Here is a 26,747-nt window from a genome sequence, read left to right on the forward strand (position 1 = left end):
CGCAGTGGCGTTGGAAGAGCGGCTGGAGCGCGCAGGCAGAGCCGTGCTGCATTACTGCGGTGACTGAGCCGTGGTGCGACGCGAAATCGCGTCCTTTGAAAGGTTACCCAGGGTGTCTGCGTGTCACGGGACGACCCGTGTCCGTTCGCTGCTGAGGGCTGTTCTCAGCGCGTGCAGAGCAAAAAGAGATCAATTTGTTCTTAAGGTCTTCAAATAAAATTACGTCTGAACCCAGTAGCATAAGGGAGAGTGGATTTGATTTCTCCTGTCGCTCCCAGGAGCCGGGCTGGTTTGGGGTGGCCAGGAGGCCTCCTCCGGTGTGGTGCTGAAGAGAAGCTGGTGCTGGGCCTAGGTGCAGCTCTGGTCTCTTGGCCATCGAGAAGCCCGGAAGGGAGGTCCCCTGCTGAGAGCTGTCTGAATCCCATATGTGTGGCTAATCCTGACTATTCTTGTCCCCATGTCTAATATTAGGACTGGCTGCAGAGCGTGTCTGAGAGCGAGGAGCACATCTCCAGCCTGCCCATGGTTTTCAAGACACTCCTGTGTAGTTACACCAGCTGCATAAGGAAGGCACGAGTGGAGAGTGTTGCCACTTGCTGGCTACTCTGGTTCAGTTTCTCAGGTTTGGGTGCCGTCACCTGATCTTGCACGAGTTTGTGTTTGTGTCACATCTATGCCTGAAACTGCCATGCTAATGAATCCCCAGTGCTGGGTGACTCAGATTCACATCTGGAAAGGGAAGTGGAAATAAAATTTTTACTGAAAAGCTTCCAGCTTTAAGAGTGCCAGATGAAGCTCTGGAGACAGGAGGTGAGCTATTTTCAGCCATGCTCCGGTGAGAGATCCATGCACTGAGGGTGAGATTGACATGACACGTGTGCAGAACAACTCTGGCCCTTTACCAACAGCAGAATCAAATGTCTAATCATAGGCAGAGCAGCAGCTGAGAGTGCAGAAGAGCAGGGAAGGCTGGGCTTGACAGTCTTAACTCTCTTCTTGTGTGTGTGTGTGAACCTGAAGGAAAAACTGAGAAGAGGGCCTTTGGGGAGACTGGAGAATTGTGATGTGAATGGTGAAGATGGGAATGGAAGATACTGCCTGTTAAGAACTAGAGCCTGTTTTGAAGTTGGGAAGACAAAATAAGTGCAGAAATCATGGGAGCCGAAGAAGAAATGCTTATCACTCTATCAGGAGGTGCCCCCTGGGGCTTCCGGCTGCAAGGGGGCTCTGAGCAGAAAAAACCCCTTCAAGTGTCAAAGGTAGGACCTCCAGGTGTGAACTGAGAGGGTAGGGTTGTTCTGCTGAAGTCAGATATCCCTCCTGAGTCAGGCATCTTCTGCTAGTAAAAGGAGTGCCTGAACTCCTTTATATGACAGCAGATCTCAAAAGGAAAACTTTGGGGGGAATGGTCAGGCAGGGTGTGGGATAGGACGTGCGTACTGAAATGGATGCTGCTAAGGTGGAAGTGTTAGGTGAAAGGTGGCTTGCTTTCTGGATAGTTCACGCACTTTATAATCTGTACAATGTTTCCCATTTGTCAGCACTGATCAAACAATGGTGACAGTTCAGGAAAAGAGCTCACATATGAAGGCTTAAGGACTTGTGTAAGGCATCCAACTAATTAAAAAATAATTGAAATTAAAGCAACAAATGCCATACTGCAATTCAATTTAACTGTCTCTAACCCTTCATTATATTCCAGTTTCAAAATAGATGCTCGTTTCTTACAGTCTGCTGTTTATGAAGTTTTCTTAATGCTGTCCAAAAGGAATATTTTTGATCCGTTTGATTTAAAGAAGAAAAGCAGTTGTTTGCAAGTGAGGTGAAATAACAAAAAAGAAACAAATATGAATTCTGAGTTGCACTTGTGTAAATCCATAGCTGTTACTGATTTCTTGACAGAAAGACTAGAGGTTAGGTTAAAAATTAAGGAAAAAGAACATGGTCCTGTGTTTATTAAGCTCCTAACAGCTGCATTAGCCTTGATACAGTGATATCTACGGATGTCTCCCTGGAAGACACCCAGCAGCAGGAATGAAAAAATGCTATGCCCATCCCCATTCTGATTCCTTAAGTAGATTGTGTCTCTGACAGAGAACTTCAAAATGAAATGTTCTATGACCCCAGGTCAAGGAGTGTTTATCTGTAAGTTCTGCCAAATGGCTTGGAACCCCATGGCTTGGCCCAGAGTGGACATTTCTTACATAGGGAAAGATTGTTTTTCTACAGGAATACTGCACATATTCATAGAGCTTCGGGTACTGAAGAGAAATAATCAGTACCCTTGAAGCAGGTATCTGGAACCGGTGGTTTTAGCAAAACAGGATTTTCATTGGCCACGTAAGCTCTGCGGGATTGTTTTGACTCACTTTTTTTCCCAATAGACAAGAAACTGGGATTGAAGTGGCAGGACATACTGAGTAACTTACAAAGATTTATTATAAAAGAACAGCAGCAAGAATAGCCATTATCCATGCTAAGCTGCACCTTAAGGTGAATGGAATATTGCTCTCGGTTTAGTAGCTTTTTCAGAAAGATACTAAATTGAGCTCACTCTCACCTCAAACATGCCTTAAGACTAGCAAATGAAAATATACATATTTTTACAACACTTGGATATATGGAAAATATAATTGACACAAATCTAAGTGTAAAACTTTCTTCTTGAAGGACTGATTTTATGATTATCATTTTTTTGCTATTATTATCCAGAATTTAATAGCGTCCAGTTGACCATAAACACTGTTGTAAAAGCAATAGTTTAATCAGTCTCCAAAGAAAAGACTTAGGGATCCTTACTGGGAATCCAGTAAAATGCATAGAAGAACATAAAGCCCCAGAAGGCATGCAGTGTCCTGATTGTCTTCTGAATGGCCATGTTGAGAGTAGAAGTCAGAATTCCAGTTTTTGTCTCTTTGAGTTGAAAGCTCACATTCTCATTCTTCTGCAGGCTGCTGTTAACATTTGCAGGATGAAATCTGGGCCAAAATGCCAACGATGTAAAGCATCTCCCAAAACCTTAACGTCATTAGCGGTATCTGGATATTCTAGGAACTGAAGATGGGAATGGTCCCATCACTAGGGAATCACGTCCAGGGATTGTGGCCATATGTCACTGCACAGAGAAATAGGGCAGTATTATTTTTTTGTTAGAGCTGCATTGCTTTGTTAGAGCTCCATTGGTTTGCTGGAGCTGGGTTTCTTTGGCCATGGATGCGCAATTTGTTCTGTTCTGCCTCCATCCATGGGATCAGTGGCATTGCATAGCATCAGGACATGGGGTCAGGGGGAGGTGTCACTGAGATTGAGCCTGCCTCACAGAAGTAAGGTCAGATAACACAGTGTTTGTTAGTGTGGTGAAGGATGATCTGTGTGCGCATGGAAAGACAGATTAGATAAATGAGAAAGGTCTGTTAGTAAACTGAATGTTGTCACAGAACAGCCTCTTGGGGAAAAAGGAGAGTGCTGGACTGGGAAAAGTTTGGTTTTGCAGAACAGAAATTATTCTTTTTGCTTTGATTCTTACAGGAAAATGTATTTGGACAGAATGGTGAAGGACAGAGCAGGAATGTGTATTAATCTGTAGGAAACATGAAAGGAGGTACAGACATGAGTATCCTATACCCCCAAGGAAATATTAGATTGGTACAGCTGGGTGTCTCTAGTTGTCATTTTAGGCAATTTCAACTTCTAGACTATAAAAATAATAGGAGTAGCGGTAAGGAAAGATGCTTATCATTGGATATTGGATCAAATTGTTTCTTTATACCATTCTGGATGAAGAAAAGCTAAGCAGAAAAAAAAGCAAATTTGGGCCCAATAAGTGGAAATGAACCAACCATAACAAGTAAGTTATATAGAAATGGTTTATGTTGTAGTTATGCAGAAATGCTTGAATTGCTATACCAGGCTAGGTTAATGATCAGTCCATCTCCTGCTTCCTGCTTCCTTTGTGTTTCCTGCAACACAAAGTATTTCAGAGGAAGTGGTACACTTCAACAATGGATCTGATTTTCTGGTCATGCAATGCAGAGGGAAATTCTTTCACCCCAGCTGATTATCAGTATGCACTGCGAATGAGAATTAACAATCCTGATGTTTTACCCTATACGTAAGCATAATTATTTGTGAACAGATTGAGTTTTATTTGTTATACAGTTTCCCAGTAAAGATGTAAAAACATCATGCAGTCAGGCATTCCAAAGACTAAATGTTGCACAACATAGGATTTCCTGTTACTCTTTTGTTGTATTACAAATCCCTGCACATTTCATTATCTTACATGATCAGTTTACACAGGCACCTCTTACACCTCTTGCCTTTCTTCTTTCTAAAATTTACATCCTCATCTTCTTCACAGAATCACAGTTAAACTGTTGGATGAAACAAGAGATCAATTCTAAACACACTCTAGTCAACAACAAAGGATAAGAAAGCAGCTGGATGTTCACACGCTGGATTCAGCTGCCAAAGTGCTTCTGATGTTTCACTCTCCATGGGCTATGAGTTCAGGGACATGCCTGGAGCAAGATGTGGCAATTACACAGCTCGTGGGCAGCTCCTTGGGTCAAATATTACTAGCCTCATGTTCAGGTAACCTTAATGGAGTCAAATAGCTCTGTCTGCCTCAGAATCAGGGAAAAACACATTGCTTCTTCCATTCAGCAGCGCCCAGTGGATATTGATGAAAAAGATCGAATTTCAATAACATAATCAAGATTGAAATGCTAATATTGACTTCAACTGATTACATGGTTCCAGATCTGTAACTGCAAACATCTTTTGTTTTAAACTTTCCTGCAAGAGCACATACTAAATATTTTGTTCTGCCCTAACAATCATTTGCAGTGTCTGTGTGCTGAAAATGTCTGATGTGTATGTGAAAGACAGTGGAACCATAACAATTCAGTCTGATAAAAACAGATACTGTAGGAGTGGAGGGTGAGATGAACAAGAAGCAAAAGAGAATTTATTAGTGCCTGGGGAACCCTCAGTAGAAAGAGTAGATGATTTTTAAATTAGGGTTATGTTAAAATATCAACTCGGTAATGAGTAAGCCAGAGGAACAACAGACATTGATATGCTCAGCAGGTAGAAACACAGCAGGATAAAAGATCAACAGAGAACATGAATAATTCTGCAGAAATTATGATGTTTGAATAAGGGGAACTAGAGAAGCAAATAAAGGGAAAAAATAAGAGTAAAGAACTGAAAGAGGAAAGGAAAATCTCCATTCTGTTCTTAGCTACAGCAATGTTCTTTCAATCGAACTCAGTTGAATTACTGTGCTTTTACATTTGGCTTATTAAAATTTGCAATTAACTTACTTAGGAAAGCAGGTAAAGGATAATGGGAATTCACACTACCCCTTACCACACTGATGGTTAATTTGTATAGCTGTGTGGTAGTAACACAACAACGCAGCAACAGCACACATCAAATCTTTGGCCATAAACAGCAGCAAGGAAGAGTAAACAAGCTTAATAGGGAGAAACAAAATGGCCCCACTGATGGCAAAGTTTTTATTTTAGAAAGGCTTAGGAAAAAGCACATCGCCCTAACACATACAGTATTTCTTGTCAGGAGAATCTATAATGATGAGATTGTTCACCTGTTCTGAAAAGAGAGTACAGTAAGGGAGAACAATACCTTCAGGTTCTTGGAGGATTTCTTTGCAAGAAGTGGATGTGCATCAAATGCACTTGGAGCTAAACAAAATGTGAAATGAGCAGTCTGAGAAAAGTCATAAGGTAAGCATTATGCTTATCAGCAACCAAACTAGGAACATAATATGGAGCTGTATTAGGGAAATAATTTTTACAATTAACAGGGCAACTTTCAGATGGTGCAAGTGCATGCAAGCTGCCCTTTGGAACCTTCAATAAACAAGATTTATTCTATGAAAAAGAAACGCTATAAAAAACACAGAAGGCCCTTGTGCTTAGTTTGAAAGATGCTTAGCCTGGTTCACAATGAATACTGAAGAAATAAATGGAAACTGGAAGCTTTCCAATTGCTACTGATAGTAGAGGAGGAAGATCTGAACAGGCTGCCCAGAGGGCTGTGGGTGCCCCAGCCCTGCAGGTGCTGCAGGCCAGGCAGGATGGGCGCTGGGCAGCTGTGCTGCTGGGGGCAGCCCTGCCCATGGCCGGGCTTGGGGCTGGGTGAGCTTTAAGGTCCCTAACAACACAAACCATTCGGTGATTCTGTGTTGTCAGTGACTCACATGAAGATAACAAGCCAGCAAAATTATACATTTCTGGGGAAAAAAAAAAAAAAGGCAAACAAATGATCCTCAAATGAGCTGTGTAACCCAGTTAGGGAGACGCTGGTATTACTGACTGCTGGTACAAGTAAGAATTCACTGGAAATACGGCACCTATGGAGCTGTCCTCTTTCAAGAAAAAGTAATTCAAGATAGAGCAGCTATAGAAAAGGAAGGGAGAATTATTTTGCTTAGCGCAAAGATTGAAAGATGTGATGTCCTTCTACAAATAGATGCTGAGCAAACATCAGCAGCACTGTTCAAATAAAGGGCAGCACTGTCACTGATCAAGTGTGCACAGAAGGACCTGGGGTAACTAAGCAGGGTGGTTCAGCAACAACTTTCCTTTCAATCCTGACAAACAACTAGAAGCTTTTTTAAAATCAGATTAGGTGGAGTAAACAATCTGGCATCTGAAACAACAGGGAATTGGCCCTGAAAGCTTGAGAGGCTCCTCTTTCTTCTCTGTACAAACACTGCAGCAATTGAGTGAATTGTTATGGGAAGCAGTGACACCGGACTGTATAGGTTTTAAAAGCAACAACTGTTTTGTTGCTTAAGAGCAGTTCATCACAACCTCCTTTGTACTGTTTCTCACCTCTTGCATGTTTCTCTGCTACGAACTCGCTCTTTCTCCTTTCTCCTGTGGCAGATATTCTTGCAGCCTATATGCTGTAGGCTTATCAGCCAGGTGCTGATGCCTGAGATCCACAGCCTGATTCTCTGTCCAGTTCACCTTTGCTTGCGTGACATTATTCCTGCTGACAGCTGCTAGCTCTAACCCAAATAGGCCTGAAAGCTTGCAGATTTGCAAGCACTCTGTCTTCCTGTCCTTACAGTGGAAGGTGGATAGACTGGTCTCTACCTGAGCTCATGGGTGTTGAATGTCACACCTAAGAAAGTCGTGGCAGCCTAGTCTACAGCAGTCTAGTCTACAGCAGTCACTAATGCTAGTTTTGGAGGACAAGTATGTCCCTCGGCGCTGTGGAAGGAGTGCCTCAGGCAGTTCTGAGAGCGCTCCTGTACATGTTTTATGACCTGTCAGCACTTAGACAGGTGCCACTACTGGCTGCCAGTGAGGGAGTGCTGGCTGTGGTGCCAGGGGACTTTCTGAGGGGCAGATGGGCCACAGTCACCATGCAGTGGGAGTGGTGGAGGCACGTCCCTCCCACTCTGTCTGGCCAAGGAACTGCAAGCTGTGCACAGCACTGGAACAGCAGTGAGCAGAGAGCAGTGCTTGGAAGGGAAGCTCTGCCCTTCCTAGCAGAGATGAGGGGATAGGACCTCTGGGACAACCGTAAGAAGGTGGCCTGAAGAGAAAACTGTATTGTCACAGTTGCAAATCACCATTTTCGATTACATAAGCCAGTGATCCGGTTCACAAATCTCTGTGCATCACCAAGGCTTGGAGTTACCTGCAAGGGAAGTAACTTTATGCAGGCACTCCCTCTCAGAAGCACAGATAGCAGACTGTGCAGTATTGCTCACTGGGAGAATCAGAATTTGGTCCAGTGCACTGTCTTCTTTCTCCAGTACTGGAATAGCAATAGTCCCCTTACCAGTACAATTGAGCTGGTAACAGACTAAAGAAGTCTTGTTTGCAATGAATGGATTGTCTAGCACCAGCATCCTCTGCCACCACCAGGTTTCATCGCCAAACCCCTTGTCCAGAAACCACCCAATCTGTTCTGCTTGCTGGTCAAGATACCTTATTTCACCACCCTCCCTTTCTGTGTTCATTTGCTATTCCAGAAAATGTATGTTTTGTCCCTTCTTTCACTGGATAAACACCTTCTACTTAACCTTCACTTCGGATGACCTTTGACATAGTCTGCAGGAATGCTGGATCTGCTTTACCAAGAGAAAATTCATGCAGTGGCGCCTCTTAAACTGGAACAAATTGTTAGGCAGGAAGTTATTGGGACTAAATTGAGAAGTATAATTATAATAATTAGTGTAATTATAATAGCTTATAGTAAATATTCTATTCTAATAAAAATACAGAATTGCCATGAAGATCCTTAATAGGCAAGGCATAGAGAAACTATCTTAATGGATCTTCATGTTCAGGTGAGCAGCTGAGACAAAGAAAAGAGTCAGAGCAAATGACTACTGAAGTAATTCCTGATTACCAGATTGCAGTCATTTACAGCTCACAGTCTGAGAGTTTTCTCTAAGATCACACAAAAAACTCATCCAGGTCTCCTGGATGCCAGTCTAGTGCTTAAACTACCGAGGTATCTGTCCTTGCACAAGTAAAAGATTAGGCCCTAGCCTAATCAAACCAAATTGTTCCAGTAACCAAACTGGTGTCAACGCAGATGTGCCCAAAGAAGAAGAGCTGGAGGTGTTCTTCTTCCTTTGCAGCTGCTGTGTTTGTAGTTCAGCTGAACAAGTGGTTCTGGGACTAGCAGATCCAGATGTTAGTCAGCTTTTCAGATTCTGCCTAAGTTTATTTCCTTTCAGTAATGCTTTGTACTGCTTTATACAACAGGACAGCTTTTACATCTCCACTGGAACCCTGTGACAGGACTACAGTTCACTTAAATGGAAATGAAATTTAAAAGCTGCCACACAGCCATGGAGCATTGCATGGACAGTAGCCCCGTGATGTGAGACACAAGCAGAGAAGAGAAGGGAAAGTTCAGTTGTAGTCAACATACAACTCTTACTTGGCTTGAGTTTGCTTGGATGGTGCTGGAAAGATTTTAGAGATTAGATGGAAGACCAGTAATATAATTTCTGCTGTACAGATCATGCCTATGGGGGAGGAGGAGGGAAGTGCCTTGGAGACACGAAGGGGAAGTGCCTATTACAGTTCATTCCTGAAAGGCACTACAGACCTTCTGACTACCATAATACCTTTTTTTATGAAGAAAGTGTGGTGGTCAGCAGAGAGAATGGTTGCAGTTTCAAGACAGGTTCCCTGGGCTATTCTCAGGCAAGATGTGAAGCCACTGAGTTACTATCAGGATTACTCTATTCTTAGTATCACAGTGTGTGTTCACTCCCCACATGCCACTGCCTAAATATAGTCTATACTGAAGAACAGATGCTGCCAAGTTGCATCTGACCCCTTCTCTCTTGCATTCTGTTCCCAAAAGCTAGGCTGAATTCACCTGAGACACATCCAATAGCCAGTGTGTCCTTTTGTTTCTTCAGGGCTGCACTAAGAGAATTCTTCTACAGCCAGATCCTCATCCTAGCCTTCTTGGCCTAGCACTGGTCTTCCCTTCAACACCTTTTCTTCTTCCCTGTATTTCTCATTTGCTCCATTCACTCTATTCATTTTTGTCTCAGCTGCTTCTGTCCCTTCTCTCCCACCTGATTCAGTATGATCAATTAGAGGAACAGGGCAATGTAATAAAGGAAAAGAGGAAATGTGCATGCACGTACATAGGCCCTGTAGACAACTAAGCTGCTCTGGTGAGAGTTGTTTTATCATGACAGAAGTCTCTGGTGCGAGTGCAGTGAGAAGGACAATTTTCTATGTGCAAATGTGTTTCATTAAGTTGTAGTTCCAGTATTCCACACTGATTTATTTTCCCTCTAGCATAAATAAGTAAGGCTCTGATATTGAGATTCCATAAATGCAGCTGAAATCACAGAATCATGGAATGATTTGGGTTGGAAGGGACCTTAAAACTTACATAGTTCCAACCCCACTGCCACGGGCAGGGATAATGTCTGCTAGACCAGGTTGCTCAAAGCCTATCCAACCTGTCCTCGATCACATCCAGGGATAGAGCATCCATAGCTTGTCTGGGCAACCTAGTCCAGAGCTTCATGACCCTCATAATAAAGAATTTCTTCCAGAGATTTAAATGTATCCTTCAGTATAATCTAAGGAGGACATTTCTCCATCATGAATCAAGTTGTACTGCGGGGAGGGAGGTTTCTACAGAGACAAGGAATCGAAGGTATAATAGATAAGTAGTTACAAGACAATTTGTGAGGTCTTCCCCTCCAAAGGGAGAGGTCAGTTCTTGTCAGAGATCAGAAAGCGCAGCTCCGCAGAGCTACCGCAGGCCACTTCTCAGAGACACTGACTGCTGCCTTTGGCTTGCCCAAGAAAGCATTCAGGGATCTGCTTCACAAAGCAGAGGGGATTTCTCTTTGAAATGCCAGCTGTCCCATTCTTCTAGAAGGATTCTTTCCCCCTCCTTTCCCACACCGTTCAGAAGAGCTGCTGGGTGGCACATCTTTCTTCCCACAGCCTGTGCAAGCAGCTCCTGTCAGCGGCACTCCCTGAGGCTGCTGGGCGCCCAGGAGAGGGCACCTTCTGGACACAGGGAGCAAGTAGTAGTATGAGGGCAGTTTGACCTTCAGGGCGGGCAGTGAGCCTGGCTGGCGGCATGGGCTGCCAGCCTGGCCTAGGGCCTCGAGGACTGCTGCCCTCCCTGAGAGCGAGATGTGCAGGCTGCAGGGTGTTGTTCAAGGTCTGCATAGCACTGTGCTGGCAGTCATACGCTAACTGGCTGGCTGGTGCTGCTCTTCCAGAGGCTGCCTGGCCTCCGGCAGTCTTCACCCTGCTGACAAGGCTGTGAATTAGATCCCATCCTTTCTGTATAGCATGCTGTTGGCCTCCTCACTCTGCAGATTCTCCTTCTACCTTTCTGCTCTCCAGCAAATGCAGTGGGAGTAGGAGTTGTCATTACTACGAAGCTGTAAATTGTTTGTTTCCCTCTGCCTTTGGGAAGCAGATTTGTAAAGTTCCAAGAGAAGATTTATAAACATGTGGAAGACTGACAGCTAGGAATGCTTACATGCTATTTCAGACTCTGCAGGTCCCTCCTGAGCTGGCCACTGGTCCTGTTTTCCCAACGAGGAATGGAGAGAGGCAGAAATCTCCTCCTGAGTTTCAGGGCTAGCTTGCAGCTCCCACAGCGGCACTGAAGTAACCACAATTACTTTTGCACATGGGCCTTCTGCTGCCCTGGTAAGTTCTGACCACAAAGCAAGCCAGAATCACTGGGCTGGCACCTCTGCTTGCCACAAAATGAATGGGTTGCCTGCTGGCATTGCTCAACCTACACAGGACAGCACATGTCCCAGCAGCCTACTCTGAGCTAAAGGTGCTTGAGGGGGCAGCAGGAGGCTGCCTGCCTGGGAATGCCAAGTGCTCCCCTGCAGGTTCCAGCAGGGCCCAAGGGCTGGCAGAAAGCTCATGAGCCTCTCGTATGGGTGGTCACCAGCCCAGAGCCAGCTGGCCTCAGTGAGCATGGAGGAGTACTATGGGATGTAAAGAATGCTCTCCGAACCTCCAGACAACATTTAACCCCCACTTCCTTGTTCCATAACTGGAAGAGATACTCAGTAAGTGTGTTCTAATGCAGAGCACAAAGCACTTGGCTGTGGAGCAGCAGCTGTCCTTTTGAGTAATACCAATGAGATACCTTCATTCACCCTCCCTACAGCCCTAACACTAACCCTCTGCATTAGCCGCTGTGCCAGTAGGCAGCAATGGAAAACACGTCTCCTATCTCTTCTTAGTTAACAGCTGCACTTTGAGGGAGTATCAGGAAGCAATATTTGTACTGTAACAGCAGAAATGTAGTTCTTCAGCCTTACAGACCCACATTCCTAGTTCTCATTCCTAGTTTATATTAACAAGAAGAGAGATAAAAGACTAAGATGACAGAAGCTGATGGCTGTGGCAGCTGGGATGAGTGAATCCCTATTTTAAGCATGCAGACAAAATTTGGGGTCAAGCTGGAGAGGGTACAGAGGGATAAAGTGCCAGTGAACATACAAACAACTCAGAGCATAGGGCCCCTCTTTCTATCTTCTCCCTCAACACCTCTCAGTCCTGCTGACAGGCTGACCTACAAGCAGTACTGCTCTTGCCTCTTGACATGGGTGGGCAGGGCTAAGCCTGGTCACATGCTGATTATGCAGAGTCTTGGGCTCTGAGACCAGCCAGCCCGGCCAAGGGATGTCCTCAGAGCTTCAGCTCTCTTCTGCCCCTTGAGGGAATGACAGTAGAGTAGGAATCCTCTCACATCTCCTTCCATGGTAGTGTGGGCAGAAAAGCTTGTACTGTTCCACACAGACTCCCAAAGGATTTTGTCTGAGTCCAGTTGCTTGAGCTGCAAGGCTGTAAGCTGTGGGAGAAGGTGCCTTGCAGTGCATTACATCTCTGCAGGAATCTGTCACTGAATCTTCTGTCAAACAACTCTCCTCAGATTTCTTTCTCAAGTAACTGCAAGATCTGAAGAACATATATAGAAACATTTACAAATCTAGCATATTTCATCCTGATTTGCTCTTACGCAGTGTTTTTGTCTGGCTATTTTTTTGCATGTGCAAAGTAAGTGCATTGTGAGTGCCAAGCTGTTCTATAAGAAGGTTGTCACACTGCTGATCTACATGAGAGGTCTGTGTTTTCTGTGTTTTTGAGCTCAGTGGACACTTGGTTTGCTTGCTAGCCCCAGCAGGAACCCTAGACTATGTTGGGAGTTTCAATGAGAAGTTCAACACATATGTCATGGAACAGAAGAAAGAGTAAATGCTTGGTGTGTGATGGCCACAAGAGGCCAGATTGGGTGTTAGTCTGAAACTAGAGCCTCAAACTCCATTTTCAGATATGGCAATGCATATCCTGCACAACTCCTGTTAAGGCTAAAGATTTACTGTTACTTGTGTAACAGGACACCATGTGGCCTGATGCAGATGTCCAGAAATATTTTGGCCAAAGCCACTCGAGCAGGAATTCTTGATGGCAGGAAGTGCCAGAGAGCCCCCAACTCCTCCCATTGTCAGCATCCCCAAGGATGGCATTCACAGGGACTCTGTGCGTGTGTCATGGGTCACACCACAGAAGCACAGTCATGGATACAGCTGGGAATCCTGACACACAGCCTTGTATAGGGAGAGTCTGGAATAAGCTTCCTTTCCTTCTCTGAAACACAAGCAACTTAGGAAATAGGGCATGAGAGGTCAAGAGCAAGGTACTCCAGAGTTTTAAATTTGCAGTGAAGGACTCAGACTGGGATGGTGTTCAGGTCCAGCCTATGCTGGATCAGGGAATACAGATACAGAAGGGCACAGGCGACTGGTCTTCTATGAGGACTGGTCCTTCAACTTGGCAGCGCAGTTGTCTTAGGTCTCATTTTATTCTTTCAGAGAGGGAGCAATAGAAGTGCCAGCAGGAGATGAGCAACTGAAGTAAATGGCTACTATTCTTCCTTTCATCCCTATTCTCTCTCTTGTTTTTTTTTCCAGATCCGAAAGCGAAGCAAAGCATGCCGTGGAGGCCTGTGGGAAAATGATGTGCTGGTTTCTATCAATGGGAAGTCATGTGCTGGCCTCTCCCATGCTTCTGCCATGCAGATCATTGACTCATCCAATGGCATGCTCAATATCCGAGTGAAAAGGTAAGCTGTTCCCAAACACCAGGGCTGTGACAGTACAGGCAGCAGGGCAGCTTCATCCAGCCCAGCAGCTCTCCACATCCAGCAGGAGGAAGGCAAGCAGGGAGCCTTTAGTTTCTCTATACTGTGAAGTGTACTACGAGGAGATTCCCATGGCTAACACGGCCATCCAAAAGTTCTTCACTGTCTCTATGCTGCTCTCCAAGTACCTAGTACTGGTGCTGAACAGACTCCATACCTTTATGCTCCGGCCCCTCCAGTTGGAAGAAAATGTTTGCAATGTAAGAAATATACTGTTAAAAATGAACTATATAGTTTCCAACCAAACGATTGATATAGGGTAGTTTACCTCAGGAATTAACAGTCTCCAGTTCATTCTGGGTAAAAAAATCCTCTACAGAAATGGATTTGACTATATATTAGATAACTGAGCCACCAGAAAGTCACACAAAGATTACCTGGATATTTGCTACAGCAGGCCACTGTATTCCAATATGATATGAACTGACTTCTACAGAGAGGTGGGTAGGGGAGTCCTTTTTCTGGAAAGATGTATCTCTGCTGAGCTTTCCAGTTCAGCAGAATATTAGAAACAAGGATCAAATTTTAGGCATACAAACGATCCCAGTAACTTTGTTGTTTCGACCTGTTTGAAAGCTAGCCCAGTGCTTCAGAGCATATTAGATGAGGGCCAACCTGTAAATCAATCAGGTAAAGATGAAGGCAGCAAAGCTGTGTGAGGACCTAACTAGTTCACACTACCACCAAAACAGAATCTGCCCTCAGGAAATAAGACCCTGGTGAAGGGATGTGGGGGCTATAATTCTCTGCAGCCCTCAGAAGCAAAGAGCCCGTGAGCAAAGAGAAGGGAGAACCACCCTGCTTGCTGGCATCTGTACACTGGGGGTCAAGGAGAGCAGTGCTCAGAGAAGGAAGGAAAGCAGGAGCATGTAGGCTACTTCCCTTGGCTACAGGGAAGGTGCCGGTGCCTTCTGATGTGCTCACTCTGTCAGCCAACTGTGATGAATTGGGATGAGTGAGCCCTGAACAGGGTGGCCAGAATAGCGCCTGGTCCCTAGCCAAGGCCTTATCTCACCCCTTTGGAGCACATCTGCAGCCAACAGGTGCCTAGGCAAATTCTTTGGGCCAAAATCAGCACACTTTGAATTAGCAAAGTGACAGGCTTCTCACAGGATGCATGGATCAGCCCTCTGGGAGCCAATATTGGATGGATTGAGAATAACGTAACCAATAAATAAAGTTGGCTTCATTTTGGTGTAGCAGAGAACTCATCAAATATTGCTTTCTCAACACATCTTTATCAACACTTCATATCTGTATTCCCAGGGACAACATCAATCAGTTCCTTTTAGAGAGGACAGGTAGCTGGAGGATTGCAGTATGCAAGGTCATATATATATTTCTGCTGGGGGATGTTTGTAAAGAGACAGGAGGAAGATTGAGGCTTGAATGGATAGTGCAGAACAACAGAAAATAGCTTATAAGCAGCAATGATTTTCAGTTATCTGCTTATGTATTTAAAGAAAAGAAAGAACATCTCTGTTTTGCCTGGGGAGCTTTGCATTTTCTCCCCAGTAGGAATTCATAATATAAATATTATTAAAATAAATAAACTGTCAGGAGAATTGCCCCACAGTTAGCTTCCACCAAGATTTACATTTGACATGAATATACATTTTTCACAGTTCAGAGGTGGGATAACAAACAATTGATATCACGAACCCGCACCTTTACAGAGGCAACGTTGTCTACCTAGCTTCCTAGTAAGCATGCTCAGAAGGCAGATACTTGGGGCTCCTTTATAATTCTAATGAATCCTCATGACTCTGGCAAGGGGAAAAAGTTCCCCAACCCAGCTGTGTGGTTCAGAATCAAACTGATTTTGAGTGTTTAAGATTTGGTTTCCAAAGAGGTCATGAAGCAGAAACTCGGGATGAGAGCACACAGCTGATGTGAGAGATGAGTCTGCCCTTAGTGTCCGCACTGTAGATATCTGTCCCACACAAAAGACACCTGAAACATCAGCTCAGCCTCCATTCTTCCCTGTCCAGCGGGCTCCTTCCTCACATGCAGTTTCCTTCCAGTTCCCCTCACCAACCAGACGTCACTCACTGCTTTTCCTTCTTCCCACAGGACAGTTGGTGGGGACCAGACTGGCCCGCGGCTTCAGCGCTCCCCTTCCCCAGGGCAGCGAGTGCTCTCCCCACCATCACCACTCAGCCCCACTGCACAGCTCTTGAGCTCGGGTCCGGCAGGAGCCCCAGCCACCACGCAGCCCTCACAGCCCCGTAGGCCACAGAGGCACCTGGAGAGCCTCACCTCCCCACCGGATAGTGAGGCCTACTACGGTGAGACTGACAGTGATGCAGACAACGTGGCCCAGGAGAAGCACCGCCGAGCCCGCAAGAAGTCCCCACGCTCCCCACCAGACAGCACCAACAGCAAAGCAGATTTGCCCCAGGATGAGGTGTCCTTGTCTGAGCAGAGCGGCTATGAGAGCTTGCCAGAAGCTGCCATGCAGAAGGAAGCCAAGGAGGCCAGCTGCAGTGGGGTGGCCAAGAGGGAGATTGCCTGCCCACCCGGCAGCCGTGCAGACACCCCTTTCTCAGAGAGTGAGGGACAGTTGCGGCCGTCCTCAACAGAGGGTCGTGAGCCTTCTCCAGAGGCGATGCTCCTACCCCATGCCACCAAGGCTATCCGAGCGGAACGCCATCTCATCCCCATGGTGGGGCCAGTGGAGCACCCAGTTGATGAAGATCTAACCACCACATACATGGAGAAAGCCAAGCAGGCTAGTAAGTCCTTTGTACCCTGCCACTCATCCTTGCCCTCTTCCTGTGCTTGATCTCCTTCCAAACTCCTCGTTCCTGCAAATGTCAAGTGGGTTAGCTCCTCTAGCTTGTGAAGAAACCAAGTCGGCCCTGCAGAGACAGGAGTTTCCCATTGCACATTTGCCACTGGGGTCTGGATGACCCAGGATGTCCCAAGCACTAGATGAGAAAAAGGGCCTAGGGTCCAGGAGTCACTTCTAGGAGCTCCAGCCACACAATCAGCTATGTAGCAGCTAGGGTAGAATCTATCTACTTGAAGTACTGGCAGCAAATATAGGTGGGAGCTGGTAAATCAGTTAATCTGACAGTTCCTTGTAGGGTGGGTATCTCTTGAGACCTTTCCAGGTAGAATAAAACACTAAAAAATTTAGCGTAGTTCTTGGGTGATGGACCAGAAAGTGACCTCAGTTGTGAATATCTTTCCTGGTTTCTGCTATTTATGGTATTTCAAACTCAAACATGATGACAGGGTAAGATGTTATTCGACTTCACAGTGGCAATCTAGCCAATAATATCAAATAAGAGGTAATTTTTTTTTTTCATACGAGTATCTCAGTCAAATGATTAACTTATACTTCTCTGAGCCTAGAAATTAAGCAGGTTTCAAAAAACTGACTTAATTGTAGAACAGACGGGGAAACTGAGACATAGAAAAGTTATTAGACCAAATCAGAAATAAAACACACAGATTCTAACTTCTGGTTCTCTGCTTCAAACACTAGACATCTTTTCCCTAGACCAGATAATATTTCAAAGCTATTGTTACACCACTCTTCCCTCTTTTTCTTGGTCCTTTAGAGGTAACTGTCAAATCTAGGCTGTATCTGCTCTGCTCTGTGTTGAGGACAGACTCAGTTGAGTGCTTTATGTCCTGCTTGGCAGTACAACTGACTTGGTGCCTTGTAGTAGTTCTTCCTGGTCTATAACATTCACTTTTCCTAGAAGAGCAAAGAAAGCAGCAGTTTCAGCCTCTCTGACGATGAAGCTATTTTTTCCCCATTTGAATAATGTACAAGCATGAGGTGAATGGTGAGAAAGGCATGTTCAGCTGCTCCCTGCCATCTGATAGTCCTAGCAGTGGATGAGCAAATGCTTTACATCAAGGCTTATTTCCATGGATAGTGTCAGCACAGAAGGCTCCCAGGAAAACCAGGTATTCAAGGCAGAACATTTCTGATGGCAAAATAATACCCCATGGCAGAAGGTGATGCAACTGCGTTGCCAGCGAGAGGTAGGGTTCCTAGAAACATTAGAGACTGAGATTGTATTTTATTCTCCTATCACTCCTTCTACCCCTCATCCCCCTTCGGGATCATCTTTGGCTATGAGCGTCCTTATGTAAGAGTTGTTCTGCCATGGATTGCAATTCACAATGCCAGCTTGGATTTTTCTTGAGTTAGGCATCTTGGCAGTAAGTGTGAGTGTAAAACTCTGTCTCAATTATGCTGGACTACAGTAGCCATTAAAAAAAATTTATCGTCAATAGCCAGTAAGTCTAGGAAGGAAAGAAGCAAGGAATGAAGAGGTATGAAAGGTGTTCAGTATGCGGTGAGCAGAGCTACCTCTGGAAGAAACACAGGAGGGTGTGGGACTGCAGAGAGGCACTGATTCCTGCAAAGGGACTGCCTGTAGAGATGCCACATCCATTGGAGGAACTGCAGCCGTTGCCAGAAAGATGCAGCCTTGCAAGGATGTTTGTACATGAATTGCCTTAGCTCCTACACTTGCTCCAGGCTCCCATGGAGCCAGAGCCAGAGCCAGAGCCAGAGGAGTTTAAAGCTCTGTTTCTCTGCCCTCCCTTAGCAGTATACAAATCACAGTAGCCTACTCTGGGACAGGGGAACTTCTGGCTTTTGCCAAACCAGAACACAAAACCAAGCTCATGGTTTAGAAGCTAAACAACTTATTAAAAACAGAGTTATGAAGAGAGCTCTGACTTAGATGATCAATCACAGGAGCCTAGAACTTGATATAGACACAGGAGACATTTAAAGACCATTCTGACTACCTAATCAGATGTTTGCCTTTTGGTGCCCACGCTCCTTGCTTTGGCCTGACCATCCAGGCTAGATGTGGCTCGTAGCAGCCTGGTTTAGTAGTTGGTGACCCTGCCCATGGCAGGGGGTTGAAATTATATTATGTTTATGGTCCTTTTCAACCCTGGCCATTCTATGATTCTATGATTCTTTGATCTTCACTTTCGTTATGGCTTCCACCACTACGCTGTAAGAATATGAGTAACTCCTTTTCTTTTTTCTTTTTTCTTTTTTTTTTGGATCTGTCAACCAACTGGTTCCTCACCTTTCTTTTCTAGAATGTACTCATATACTCATACAGCTTTCTCATGCTTGTTGTGATGTTTTCTCCAATTTTTTTTTTTCTCTTTCTATTTGTATTCATTCTTTTTAACTTTTCACTGTCATTCTTAAGCTACATTCTCCCTTTCTTATCTCTTCCTGTACCTCAGGCAAACAGAACTACAGATTTCTGATCTGGATTGATTGCATACCCGAGAACATTAGCGAAACTACAAAATGCTTCCCATATTTCCCTCATTCTCTTTCCTACCCTCATCACAAAAGATTATCAGTCTTTATTCTCTGGTTGTTACTGGTTCATTTTCTGTTAATTTTCACATTTTTTCAGTACACACTTTTTTTTGCATCAAATTTACCAATTTTTGACAACCACAGTTTATTTCCGTACTATGTTGTTGTAAATCATCTGGCAATTGCCAGAGGTGACACTGCTGTCTGATGTCTGCTTTGAACAGCAGGAACACAAAACAAATGTAGCTCACTTACTCACTGTAGCCAACAGTTTGACCCCAGGAGCAGAACATAGTGTAGTGGCAATTACAAACAGCCTGAACAAGGATTTGGCAGAGGATGTGATGGAACAAAAGCAGCACGTGGGGGGGGGGTTCAGCAGTTAGTGGTGTCACCTTAGGATACCCCATGTATAGTCAGCTGCTGTATTGTAGCTCTCCTTTTCCAGAAGGTGTAAGGGCTTATAGTCTCTTCAGGCAACAGATTTGAGCCTGTCTCTTTTCAAAGTTCTTGCTCTATCACAATTTGCATATTGTGACTGACCCTTTTTTTTTCCCAAAGTCTGGAATAAGCACCTATATCATCCCAGCTCCCCAGAGGACACACAGGCAGAGACATGCCTGCTCAAAACTCACTCAGAGTATTGCTGATGGAGACTGGTGGGGTAGAGGGGGGAGCCGCATACCCTCGAAGTGTGAGTAACTTGCCCTACAAATAATAAGACTTCAGTTTTCATTGCTACTCAGTGGCTACTGTGCACCCTAATGCTTTGCTCAGGAGGGCAAGAGAACAACCAGCAAATGGAGACTCTGCTGTACTTCAAATGAACTACAGGAGAGCATTCGTACTTGTGAATAACCAGTATGTTGCCTAGTCTGGATAAACAAAAGTGGAAATGTGTTTCTTTTTCACTAAAGAAGAAATTTGCCCATTTTAAATAAATTAATCCTTGGAGACACTGGGTATCTTCAGGATCTCCATTTATCCTCATTGTAACGGGCCAGTCCAGATTCTTCCTGATATGATTTCTGTGCTGTTTGGATAATGCAAAAAGAAAGGAAGATATAACAAGGCTTGGGATCATTCTGTAGCCAGAGCTGCCTCTCTAAGGTGCACTGTATTCTCACCCTCAATCTTCAGTTGTCTCCCACATGCAATGGGCTCAGGCTTTCTCATAACAGCAGACACCAGTTGCTGTCAGAAGACAAGCATACCAGGACAGCAGTCTGGTCCTAACTTGCTATCACATAGGAATTTGTGTCAGTGCAAGAAGTGCTTCAAAATATCTCAATTTAAGCTTATCCTCTGGACTATTTTTAATTCCTAGGACTCAAGAGCCTTTCCATATATGGCAGGGGAAGGGAGGGAAGAATGGGTGGGGAAATTTCCTCTTCTGCTTTATATGGGCCTGACTGCAAGAGCAGATTCATCAAAGTTGCTACATTCTGTATCAGAAAAGGAAATCATTCTTGTTTGAAGCGGATGTACAGCAGCATCACTTGATGAGATAGGATACTTATTTATAAGTTGCCTGTTCATTGGAGGGTCTTACAGATTACCTCTGGTAACAGCGTAGCCACATTTCTCTGCAGAGAGTGTGAGAGCAACAAGCCAGCTATCAGCGTATTACAATGCATACGGGTCACAGGAGTTGTGAAGAAGATAAAGTATCTGAATGGCAGTTTGAACTTACTGCACCACATTTTCTACTTGGCTTTCACCTTCAACAGCTGTGACTGATAATTGCAGCTACATGGTTGGTAGGCTAGCTTAATCATTTTGCAATTCTCTGCAATGTAGAAGACCCAAAAGTTTAGGTCTCCATCCTTTCTATTTAGAAATAGAGCAGAAAAACACTTTACTTGGCCCAGGAGCTTAAAATTAATCACCTGAACTATTGATCTTACAGGAAGTTTGCTCCTTGCAGTATGAAGCAATGTTGAATAGCCCTTGGCCCTTGCTACCCAGAAAGCAGCCAACCACTAGGGAAACAAGGACAACAACCTCTGTGAGTGAATCACTGATGAAGGGTCTGATCTCACTTCATCATGCATTGACCTGGAAATTGCCTTCACTAGGGAAATCAATTTACATACACTGTTGTATGCAATCTAGTCATATGCCTTTGCTGCCTTTGCTTATGAATCTCTCAGTATTAACATTCTTTTTTTTTTTCTTCAAATATATTTATTAACAAAGACAGCAGTGAGAGCAATGCTGTGCATCTGGAACACTTTTTATCCAGTTTTAGGTTTGAGTATGGCATTTGAGTTTATACCTTTGGCTTATATTCTTCTACCACAAGCACAGAGGTGTTATTTTCATGGTTGATGTAATAGCTCCTTGGGCAGAATTTGCCCGATAATTGCTAGGTTCCAGGATTTTTTGAGTTGAATTGGAAGAAATTATAATGCAAACAGGCAACAAGAATCCCTCTTCCTGTCCAATGTTGTTTCCATCATATCTGAAGTTACACTGGACTCACTAAAAACATGGGGACAAGTAGGCAAAATTACTCAGTGGCAACAGTGAAATGAGAAAAAATGATAGTGATGTGGGAAAGAAAGGCATAAAAGGGTGAGTCATAAATGGACTTTGACAAAGGGCAATTAAATAACAGAGTCATTGCTCAATAAGACAAAATTAATGGTAGGGAGGAGAAAAACATCAATCTGACAGATATCATTCTTCAGTTTTCCTTCAATCCATCACAGGAAGAGAGATCAGTTTGTTGTGAAATCTGTAAAGCTTTACTGTCATAAGCGTATCTACTGCTGATGTTAACCAAGCAACTGGCCCTTAGTATAATGGAAAGGGAAGCAGGAATAAGGGGGAGAAGATTCAGCAGACCTTGATGTACTGAGTATACTGAAAAGACAAGTCTAAATCTTATTCTCCCTAGAAGTAAAATGTAAGGAATCACTGAAAATTGTATCAGAATGACCCTCAGCTCTTGGTTAGTACTTCCAAATAATGGGTAGAGACTCAGGGAAAAAGACCAAGAACGTCACGTTTCTTATAGATATGGGTTTTGGTGATGACTAAAAAATGTTTAGGTTCAGTTAGCTGAATGAAGTAACTATTTTGAACACACTTCATGGAAAACAAAATGATCAGTAATGAAATGAAAAAAAGAAACCAGTCAGTGACTTGTTCAGTAAGGTAACATACTTTGTGGCTGAAGAAATAAGGTGGACATAGCATGTGTTGACTTCTGTAAGATATCTGATATGGTTCCACATGACTTTTCCAACTAGAGAAATATGGATGAGATGGGACTACTGTAAGGTGACCACACAATTGGCTAAGAATAGAACAGAAAACATAACTATTAATGGCTCATGATGTCAGGTTAGCTAATTGGCTAAGTTGGTAGTAGTGTTTCACTTGGCTTCTAAATCCAGCGGGGCTACCTCTATATTTTCACCCATGGAGCTTTGAACATGAACATATGTCAATCAAATGTCCTCTCCACCTCAATGTTATATGACTGGTGAAAAGACAGATGATTAAAAATCCCAACCCTCCTCTCTTGTGTTAGAGGATCTTGTGTTCTGGCTACACCTAGACAGAACAGGCAGCATGTGCTGTGGGACAACCTGCAGTCCCTAAACTGCTGTTATTCAGAACTGGGACCTGGCTCAGACACTTTGCAGCTTTCTTCTGCTCTTTCTTCCCTCAGAAACCCAGGTGTGTGGGGAACATTGGGATGGGAGGTGGTTTAACTGGATTGAGGAGATCAGAATTGTTCTCAGGCCTTTGTATCTGATTTTGAACAGCGAACTCTTCCTAGTGAAGCTTTTAAAATATTTTTATTTCTCTTGAATGTGTTTTATCTATCAAGCAGTAATAGCAAATGGCAATAAAACCATTTTTAATGGATGACCCGAGGACTGAGTAGAGACTGTGATGTGTTAATCAGAAATTGTCATAAAGCATGGAAAGTACATATTAGTTGTCTTGTGGAAGGCTGGATTTTTAGAATGAGATGGGAGCTTGGCAGGTTGCAGAAAGGGACTAAAATCAATTAGATAGTAAGAATGTATGACACGTGCCACAGGATTAATCAAGTGCACAGATGGTGAACATATGCTTCTCTTTATTACCAGTGTGCATGCTGGAAACACTGAAGGACAAAGAGACGATGAATCAGTACTATCCTGCTGTCAGACATCAATTTGTGAGCAGCAGAATTAACAGATCCTGGTGACCTTTTAATTTGTGTCTCAGATTTGATATCTCATTCTGTAGTAGATGCAAATCTGCCTGATGGTTCTCATATGGGAACTCCTAATCCTTTGTGTGTTTTTCATTTTTTGATGCCCAATTAAGACCACACTCAGGCTTTTTGCTTCCTATGGGGGGTCTGTCTCTGTCCAGCCACCTCTTTTCATGCGAACACAAAGGAGCTTTGTAGCTTTGTGAGTTTTGACTAAAATTAACAAATGGTCTCAAAAGCTATTAGGATGAATCAGATAGATCAAAAGATGTAAAGCATGACTGCATAAACCTTTCTTGGTTAATCAGGCTAAAAATGCAAGATTCACCAGTACATTCAACAGGTGCTGTCCTGGCACTCTTGTTGTAGAAGACTGTGTAGGGAATATCCAGGGCCTTAGAGTGAGATGGCAGCATAGGAATGCTGACCATGTATGCTGCCTTTTGCACTGAGGACACATTTCCATCCAGCTCAGGAAAAAAAAACAAAAAAAACAAAAAAAACCAACACAAACTCTCTATCATGTAAGGGAGATTTTTTTGAGTGAACAAACTATTCAGATCTCCAGCAGGATACCATGAGACTAATACACAAACTAATTGCAGCCATGCATAGCATGAACCTTCTCAGCCTAGCAGGGTTCTGCTGTAGCAGTGTGGGAATCAAAGAATGACTATAAATGGTCCAAAATCCACTAAGTTTGTTTGTTTATTTATTTGTTTGTTTGTTTGTTTTCCCGTGGCTGTAAATTCACCTGCAGAAAAGCTTAATTTCTTTTTTTCTAAAACCAGGGCATTGTAATGGGGCAGTGTCTCACTTGGAACTCTTTCAATCACCAACCAGAAAACATACTGGTTTGCTAAGTACTAAATTATACATTAAACAGTTGATAGATAGACTTAAATGTTGTGAGACTGAATGTCTGTAGCATGCTAATTTGGAAGAAAAGCCAGTACTTATGCCTTATAGTTTGCATAGCATATGTGATAAAAGTACGCAAAGATACAAGGATGAGAAATAAATGTTGTGCCCCCAGAGTTACACCACAACTTTTAAGTAAAAGAATATATAGTCTCCTTCCTTATTCTTTGCAATTCAATCATTGGCATAACTTTAAAGACTGGCTTTTGAGAGAGACATACTTGAAAAGCCCATATAACCTATTAAAATCCTATTTTGAAAGGACTCCAGGTATGAAGAGCATGAAATGTCTATATCCTCCAGTGACTTACTGAGATACTTGCAACATTAGCCATGGAAAAATGACCTTGTCTAACATAAATAGCTAGAAGAATAAAATTCTAGTTGATCCCATATGGAAAGGTAGTAGATAAAGTAGAATTTCACCACACATAAATATTTTTTTAATTTCTGAAATTAGCAGCATCCTTATTTTCTAGAAAAGCCTTGGTATTGGCTTTTCTAAAATGTGGTCTTTAGTAATAAAATTTACCAGCCTTATTTCCTAGTGAAAACAAACACTACTTGACATTGTATAAGCCTTGTTCGGTAGTTTTCTTGAGTATTCATTAAAATTCCTTTCTGTAATGGGTCCTTATCCTGAAAAAATGTATAGCTTTTGCACTTTTCTTTACTGTAATTAGTAACTTAATTCATTCCACTTCAGTGGGCTTTAGCTAAATTAGGGCACAGAAAAGTCTTTGTAGGCTTTGGCTAATAGATTATTTTTTGTAGATTATTCCAGCAGAACTTCAGACAAAATTTGAGTGCTTTAAAAGTTAACAAAATGTTTTCTATAGAAATTTTCCACCACGTCAGCATAATTCAGGAGAGTTTCATAATCTTTCTGTCTACTGTTGTATCCATTTGAATGTTCTTAATTTTTTTTCTAGCACTATAGAGCTATATTTTGATTTCCAATTGCATATTATATATATATATCAGATTCAACAAGATTTTCTCAAAGAGATTGTATCCCTGTGTATATAAATATTAATCAGAGAAGAAGGAGCTGAGTCACTTTTACTGCTTTTGCTGTAAAAGCCTTGTATGAGGCATGACATGTCTCTATTACAATAACACTGCCTGAGGAAATCGTCTTTCCTGGCATTCAGCGATGGCAAATGGATTTTAGGAGGCATCATGTGGCATTTGAGGGGCAGGGCTTAGAGGGTAGTTTTGGCAGGAGGTAGATGTTTGGACAAGATGATCTTTGAGGTCTTTTCCAACTGTAATAATTCTATGATTCTATGATTCTATGGCCAGATCTTCCTTTTTCTAGACTCACTATCACTGGAGATGATGTTCTCAGAGATTTGTAGATTCCCAGCACTCTCTGTTCCCTTTTTCTTTGTCCACCCCAGTTCTTACTATCATCATCTTGTCTTTCATCACTTCTCAGCCTCTGGTGCCAGAGCTCTGAATGGCGCTGCCAAAACACTTGGTCTCCAAACCCTTCATCGCCCTCCATGAGCATAGCCACACTCTTCCTTGTAGGTAACAGCCTTTGCCATTTTAATTCAGTCAAACACTTCACTACAGGTACTTAGTATCCTAATGCTCCTCTGTCAAATGTCTCTTAGTCCTGGCATACGACAGGAATCGGTATCATGAGCTGATACTCCTGAGATGTGAAAGGAAGTTGATGTATAAAGGAAAAGAAAGCCTTTCCTCATCTTCTTTTGTTCCTTATATTTGCCTGAAGCTGGGTGCTCCCTGAGGGTTCAGAGAAGGAAAGTTTCTTTCCATCCTGGGTGGATTTCTCTACTTTGTTGTGTTGGATATTTGTTAGCCTCATCTATTTGAAGGGTCTGTGGAGGTACCAGTTAGAAACTAGCCTGAAGCTTGCACCACAGAAGCAGCGGGAACAGAGAGAATATTTTCTTGTTTTAAGACAAAAAAGAACAGGTTATTCTCCCAGGGATTGGAGGGAGGAGAAAAAAAGGAGAATGCTTAAGTGCCAGGTGACAATGTCCATCACACTGCTCAGTGATGAAACTAAGAAGACAAAAATAGACAAAGTGACCTCATAGCTTTTGGCAGCAATGCCTACGAGACAAAAGAGAGGCTTTAAAAGGCTTGTGGAACTGATAGCAAAGGGCTTGGACACCTCAGAGTTTTTGGTTCTGATCCAGCAGGAAGCTGCTTTGCTTCTCTCCAATTGCCTCTCTCTGTTTATGGGGAGTTGTGAATTAAACAGGCTTTGTGACATGCCCAGCTCTCCAGGTCTGGACTCTGCCTTCTCAAGCTTGGATCAGCCTTATGCAGGTACAGGTGTCTCCTCATTTTTCTTTTTCTTTTTCATTTGTCTCTTCCTCTCCTCTCCTTTTTCTCTCCTTTCCCTTTCCTCTCCTTTTCCTCTCCTCTCCTCTCCTTTTTTTCTCCTCTCCTCTTCCTCCTCTTTTCCTCTCCTCTCCTTTTTCTTTCCTCTCCTTTTCCTCTCCTTTTTCTTTCCTCTCCTTTTCCTTTCCTCTCCCTCTCCCTCTCCCTCTCCTTTTCCTTTCCTCTCCCTCTCCCTCTCCCTCTCCC

At 43.4% G+C, this 26,747-nt stretch overlaps 1 protein-coding gene across 1 annotated transcript in view; it reads left to right on the forward strand.

Annotated features, from left to right (window-relative positions):
* Positions 1-935: 935 nt before the first annotated feature.
* The window catches only part of SYNPO2L (synaptopodin 2 like), a 34,545-nt gene continuing 8,733 nt past the window's right edge, over positions 936-26,747 (forward strand). Inside the window, exons 1-3 of the mRNA XM_003207976.3 lie at positions 936-1,259; positions 13,490-13,641; positions 15,793-16,454. Coding sequence (XP_003208024.2) covers positions 1,155-1,259; positions 13,490-13,641; positions 15,793-16,454 — 919 coding nt within the window. The 5' untranslated portion in view covers positions 936-1,154. The remainder of the gene's footprint in view (positions 1,260-13,489; positions 13,642-15,792; positions 16,455-26,747) is intronic.

This window comes from Meleagris gallopavo, chromosome 8, assembly GCF_000146605.3.
Source record: "Meleagris gallopavo isolate NT-WF06-2002-E0010 breed Aviagen turkey brand Nicholas breeding stock chromosome 8, Turkey_5.1, whole genome shotgun sequence".
In the NCBI taxonomy this organism is placed as follows: Eukaryota; Metazoa; Chordata; class Aves; order Galliformes; family Phasianidae; genus Meleagris; species Meleagris gallopavo.